The sequence below is a fragment of the Helianthus annuus genome, chromosome 6 (genome assembly GCF_002127325.2).
Source record: "Helianthus annuus cultivar XRQ/B chromosome 6, HanXRQr2.0-SUNRISE, whole genome shotgun sequence".
In the NCBI taxonomy this organism is placed as follows: domain Eukaryota; kingdom Viridiplantae; phylum Streptophyta; class Magnoliopsida; order Asterales; family Asteraceae; genus Helianthus; species Helianthus annuus.
Window position 1 is genome coordinate 2,700,613 of NC_035438.2, and position 6,892 is coordinate 2,707,504.

Here is a 6,892-nt window from a genome sequence, read left to right on the forward strand (position 1 = left end):
GAAGTTTCCGGGTTATGACCTTATATGAACAGAGCCACCACACGACCTCCACTGTGCAAGTAGTACCGATTATGTGTCGCTAGTGAAAAAATTTATCAAAATCAACTCATATCAAAACAAAAAACAATAAAAATGAATACCGGTACTAGTCGCGATGTTTCGACGGTATTGGTTTGGTACGGTACCAGTACTAGATACAGTTTATGATACCAAAACATACTTTAATTTGAATAGAACTCCGTTTTCAATATAATTGGTATCAGAATGTAGACAAAAAAACGTAAATGTGTTCAAGATATAAAAAAAATTAAAGAACACAGTTATTAGAAAATAACAAATTAAACCATTATTAAATAAATTATTAGAAAACATCATCTTAAAACAACAAAAACCCTGATTGGAAGCAAAAATAAAATAATTATAACTCAATACTAGTACAGTAGAAACTCGATAAATTAATACTCGATTATTTAATAAACTCTCTAAGATAATATTTTTTGTCGGTCCCGACTCGGGGATAGGGTGCTAAATTAATAATTCACTAAAATTATAAGATAATACATTTTTGATAATTTCTTTAGACCCCATATAAAATATAAATTAATAATTCCTTATATATAGCATATTACATGAATGATTTATGAAGGTTTCTTGAAAATGACTCAATTGTCTTTTGTTTTTTGTTGAAATCAATTTCTCTTTGAATCTCGTCTCTAATTTTTCTTAGCATGGTAAGAACTTCTGGTGTTGTTTTCTCATAGCTCAACAAGAAATTGTTCACAATAAGCATTTGGTATACATGCATTGTATACAATAATTAAGTGGAACACAAGAAGCATAATAAGGTGGGAGATTGAAGGTCTCTTTCAAATTGGGTCGTTCATTTGATATACATGCATTGTATACAATAATTAAGTGCAAGTTTGAAAGGTGTTTGTAAACTAAGTATTCTACTATAAATTAATAAAATATTAATTAATATATAAATTAATAATTATTAATTTATCGATTAATTAATAACTCTTTTAATTAATAAATTTTATTATCTTATATAGAGTTTCTACTGTAAGTAGTAAATGTATACTGGATCTATCTTTTTCCATCATTGTATTGGGCTTCATTTTACTCCGGGCTTACCTTAGGCTTTTAGCCCATTTCTTTCTAGATTTAAATCGTTTCTTTTGAAACCCAAAACCACGGTTGAGCTTATATTGGGCTCATGTAATTTGATCGAAGTAATGAAGTAGTGAAGTAAGCTAGTTGATATAATACTCCTACGTTATTTGGGCTTCACTTTTAAAAGTTCGACTAGACCTCAAACATAGGCTCGGCATACCCACTCACAAAGGAAGAGAGCAACCACACTTCACTTCAAAAATTTAGTGTTATTTTTAGGTAAAAATCTCGGCTGACCCCTTAAACTTTGATTCAGCCGCTCAATTGCCCCCCTTGAAAGAACAATTCTGGGTGTTGGGTCCGCTTTATAAATACATAATGGAGTTCGTTTAATCATCAAGCTCGGACCAAAGATTGAGATATTTAACTTAATTATTCTTGTGTGCCTAAAAGACGTAGGGACATCACATGAACTATTTTATCGTTCCTTTTCATCCATTCATTTTAGTTTTCCCTCATCTTTCCACGTGTCATCTCCTTACCAAAATTATTTTGTAGTGTATCCTTGTATCATTGCCTACACACATATATAGGGGCGGATTCAGGTATTTGGCACCAAGATCAGGTGACCCCCGATTTTTTTTCAAGTGTTATGTTAGTAGCGATTCTCGCCTTTATGCGTATTATACAGAGAATGACCCTGATTCATGACAGATATATGAAGAATGACACTAAAGTAAAAAAACTTACGTCCATCCCTACATATACATATACATGTGGGGTATCCCTAAATCACTATAATGAAAGAATATTAATATCATTTGAATTTAGGGGGTGTTTGAGATTCCTTCTCAAAAAGGACTTATTAACTTATATAAGTTATAAGTGAGAAGTTAGAAATTCCAACTTCTCAAAAATAACTTCTCAACACACAAAATCTTCTTAAATAAGTTAATCCAAACACTACAAAAACAACTTATTAACTTTTATAAGTCAATAAATCATAAGTTGCTCCAAAATAAGCTAACCCAAACACACCCCATTAGGCCCAATTGTAAAAAGAGAGTTAATATTCAAATACACATCCCCTCTATCTCTCCGTACATGCATAGATGTATAGAGAAAGAGATAGAGTGAAAAGAGATGTGAAAATAAGATTTAGGGTATGAAAATAGTAGAAGCCTTTTATTATTTGTTCATACATATATGTATCTATGTATGTATAAAAAGATTGAGATGAGGGACGTGTGAATATTAACTCCTTTATATATATCATATTAATAGTTTACATCCTAATAATCATAATATATGCGTTCAAAATATCAATATATAGTTTTGTTAGTATTTCTAGCTATGAAGTCGTTAATCATAATAATTTTTGAGGTTTTGAACTCTGTTTTCGAAGAAATTCATGTTTGGTGTTACACTATTGTTAATCAAGTCGAATTTGAAGATATTCGATGAACATGAAAGTAGAAATTTAAGATGTTACAAGTTTAATATTGTGTCGGCATCACATATCTATTATTATTTTTGTTTTATGAAGGTCATTATCATGATGTGATTGACATGATATGCGATGTATTAGTGTCAAATCAATGATTTGTTTTTTTACAATCATGAGAAAATTCGTATGATTTGATATAACAACGTATTTATGTGAATAATTTTTATTTTATTTTTATTATTTTTGTTATGTTAAGGTTTCATTTCATTAGGCCGGAGGGTGTGGAGGCTTGAGGGCGCCACTCCTGCCACCTCACTACCGATAGCGTCGGAGGGGCGCCACCACCAATACCGCCGCTATGAAACAGGGGCGCCACCGTTTGTCCGCCACCATGGTGACAAGGAAGAAGCTTATGTGCAGGTGGGGCCCACATCATTTCATTCAATAATTTTTTTTTATTTTGTTTAATAGGGAGCTTTATCCCACACCCTGCAAGTTAAGGAAAGTGGCCTTAACGCCCCCTGTCTGACGTGGATCTGACGTGACGTAATAAAGCCCCTATGGGCTTTATCCCACACCCTCCAGCCTTCCAGAATTCTTTTAACGTTAATGAAAAGTTGGTTTCGGGATATATAAATAAATTCACTATTTTTTATGATAAAGTTGTGGAAACAAGGTTTTCAACTATAAGGTTTCATATAAACATTTTTCTTATTCTCTATGAAAGATAATTTAAGTGGTCAAATTATAAGAAAACGATAACACTAAATTATAGTTTTGACTGTTCAGAGAGTTAACGATTGTGATTTTCCATCATTCAGGCCAAGGTCAGTTATATATTATAATATGATGATGATAAACGATTACTTTAAGTCAATTATATCATGTTTTCACCTTTACGTGAGTGGGACAAATGACATTTGAGTAGTCACTAAAGCTTATTTAAGATTTAAAGTTTTGTAGCGATATATTATTCCTTTGATTTGTCAATATAATGTAAGAAATAACCCATAATGTGGCCTATGGATCACTTGAGCTATGTTTACCAACATGACATAACGGGTCCCTAACAATTACTTGATGGGAGTAATTGTGAACATTTACAATTAAGGGACCATTATGACTATTATGATTTCCCTTAATTGCCTTTAATGAGAATGCCAAAGGAGTTTCTTTATGTAACTTATAAAATGGATGGTCATATTATTCATTCATGCATGTAGAGAATAAGACTACTCCTAAAACACCAATCAAGGTTTCTCACTTAGTCTCCATCAAACAAAGGCATCATAACGGAATCATGGCTTCATCATCATCAGCGAAGATAACCATTCCAACATGTAAGTATCTCTAATATATGTTCATGTTCATGTTTGGCTTGATGGGTTTTAATTTTAGACCCATGTTTAAAGATATAATCAACATGTGGTATCAGAGCGTATGTTGATTATATCTATTTAATTATAAAAAATTAAATAATTAGCTGAGGATGAATCGATTTTATGGAATATGAAATCAAAGTTGATTTGTTTATTAAGGATTGGTTTTCTAGAAAGTTGTTTAAAATTAATCATTGTTCGATGATGTAGTTAGTTTAAATTCCAAACATTTTTGCTTTCCTTGATTGACCTTTTGATATATATTGATGTTCTGCACTATATTATTTGCTAGTGGAATTTTATAATACACATATATGTAAAGGTTAGTTTGGATTAAACATTAGATTTTACTACATGATGGGACATAAATTATGTATTGAATATGATTCATTTTAAATGATTTTAAATGGGTATACCAATTATGCATATCAATTGGTTCGAATTCAAACGTGAATGTTTAAATTTGCATTTAGTTTGAGATGATTTTTTGTATAAAGAAGGTTTGAAGTCTTGAATATTTTAATTGATATATTGCCTTTCCTCAAACCATGTTAATTTAAATTGAAGTAATATAAATTGTTTAATATAATTTATGATTTTGGGGTCACGTTTCATGGTGTTTGAATTTTTTTTTTTTTACTTCAATACTGTAATTTAGTTAAGTGTTTATTTTATCCTTTATTTTTGCCCACACTAATGATATTGTTTTATTTTTAGAACAATTAATTGTTGTTTCCTTTTATTTCCGTTGCACATAATATCAGTTAATTATTTCTTTTAATTTTAGACATAAGGAAAAATAAAATCAGTTACAGTATTTTTCCTTAATGCAATTAAAAATAATGATTTAAGCATTTAATTGTATGTCTTAAAATAATAAAATCAGTTAGAGTATTTTTCCTTAATGCAATTAAAAAATAATGATTTTAATTGTATATCTTAAAATAACGATTTTGACAATTAAAAAAAAAAATTGTCTAATGGTATATATAATAACTATTAGCCTAATTACATAGATATATCATTTCTTGCCCAAAGGTGTTATGGTATATTTATGTGCTTTATTTTTTTTCGTTCATCGTATATGAATTTTGGTCAAAGCCAAAGCGAAGCCAAAATTCATATGGGACATCAAGACAGACCATTTATAATATATGTTCATAATATGTGAATTTTGGTCAAAGCCAAAGCGAAGCCAAATTTCACATAGAACATTAAGATAGTCTCTATCAGTTACGTACAATTACAATACATGAATTTTGGTCAAAGCCAAAGCGAAGCCAAAATTCATGTAAGACAATAAGTCAGTCTATTATGGTATGTTTATAATACATAAATTTTGGTCAAAGCCAAAGCGAAGCCAAAGTTTATGGAAAACATAAAGACAACATTTTATTTATGTATGTTCATAATGTCTGAATTTTGGTCAAAGCCAAAGCGAAACCAAAATTCAGGTAGAATTTTTAATTAATCTATTATTTTGGTGTTATAATAGATTTTATCTTCAATATACTTATCTTTGTTTGCCTTGCTTGATTACCCCTAAATAGATTACTCTAACTCTTCTGTTTGTATTGATCTAGCATCCACTTTTAGCCCTAGCCTTGGAATTGAATTATTGACTGGGGCAAACTTTGCCACATGGAGGGATACGGTTAAACTTACTCTTGGTATGGTGGATCTTGATTATGCCCTGAGACATGACCCTCCTGCTGCTCTGACTGCTGAAAGCAATGCAGATCAGAAAATAGAGCATGAAAAGTGGGAAAGGTCTAACAGAATGTCTCTTATGGTTATCAAGAATTCCATCTCAAGTGCCATTAGGGGAGCTATACCTGATTCAGAGAATGCTAAAGAATATCTGAATTCAGTTGAGGAGCAATTCAAGGGATCTTCTAAAGCACATGCAAGTTCTCTAATTTTGAAGATGCTTACCACAAAATATGAAGGGACTAGTGGTGTGCGTGAGCACATAATGATGATGAGCGACATGGCCCATAAATTAAAGGGATTAGACATGGAAATAAGCGATGGTTTTCTAGTGCACTTCATCATGACTTCTCTCCCTGCACGTTTTAATGCTTTTAAGATCAACTATAACACTCAGAAAGACAAATGGTCAATGAGTGAGTTGATAGCAATGTGTGTGCAGGAGGAGGAACGTTTGAAACTAGAACAACCAGAAGTTGCTTATATCGCTACCACTAAGTCAGTGAAAAGGAAGGGAAATTTTAAAGGGGAAAGTTCCAAAGTCCAGAAAACGAATTCAAATACTATTTCCAGCCCTAATGTCTCCAAGGGACAGTCTCGTTGCAAGTTCTGCCATAACAAAGGGCACTTGCAACGAGATTGTTCAAAATTCAAGGAATGGCTGGCTAAGAAAGGTACTTATGCATTTATGATTATTGAATCCTTTAATATTAATGTACCAATTAACACATGGTGGGTTGACTCTGGTTCAATGGTTCATGTTACCAATTCCACACAGGGATTCCTTACAATCCAGAGGCTGGAAAGAAACCAAAGAACACTTAGAACGGGAGGAGGGGAAGAACTTGAAGTTGAGGCCATAGGAACCATGCAACTTATTATGAAAAATGGTCATTGTATTAAACTTTATGATACATTATATGTACCGAAAATTACTCGGAATTTAGTATCAGTATCAAAATTAGACAATGATGGTTTTGAAGTTTTACATGGGCATGGAAAGGTCACTATTAGTTTAAACTCCCAAGTTCTTGGTTGTGGTTATCTGGATGGAAATCTCTATAAGTTAGAACTAGATGATAGCTTTTCAAAATCTTTGTTGTCATATAACGTAAATGAGAAAATCAACAAACGAAAACGAAAACGAAAACATGATTTGGAAACATCATCTAAATTGTGGCATCGACGTTTAGGCCACATCTCACGAGACAGAATGATAAGACTCGTGAAGGATGGTGAA

General features: G+C 31.8%; 1 protein-coding gene across 1 annotated transcript; it reads left to right on the plus strand.

The window, feature by feature from the left end:
- The first annotated feature begins 3,796 nt into the window (after positions 1-3,796).
- On the plus strand, positions 3,797-6,578 carry LOC110866061. Its single transcript, XM_022115414.2, has 3 exons — positions 3,797-3,903; positions 5,526-6,326; positions 6,431-6,578. Exons 1-3 carry the CDS (start codon positions 3,864-3,866, stop codon positions 6,475-6,477), a joined length of 888 nt encoding a protein of 295 aa, XP_021971106.1. The 5' UTR covers positions 3,797-3,863; the 3' UTR covers positions 6,478-6,578.
- Positions 6,579-6,892: the final 314 nt, after the last annotated feature.

What these genes read in the sequence shown, in the direction of transcription:
- LOC110866061 (XM_022115414.2), top strand. Translation starts at nt 3,864, where the DNA reads ATGGCTTCATCATCATCAGCGAAGATAACCATTCCAACAT. An exon ending in GAAGATAACCATTCCAACAT is followed by an intron (nt 3,904 to 5,525) that starts GTAAGTATCTCT and finishes GTATTGATCTAG; the next exon opens with CATCCACTTTTAGCCCTAGC. An exon ending in GGAATGGCTGGCTAAGAAAG is followed by an intron (nt 6,327 to 6,430) that starts GTACTTATGCAT and finishes AATTCCACACAG; the next exon opens with GGATTCCTTACAATCCAGAG.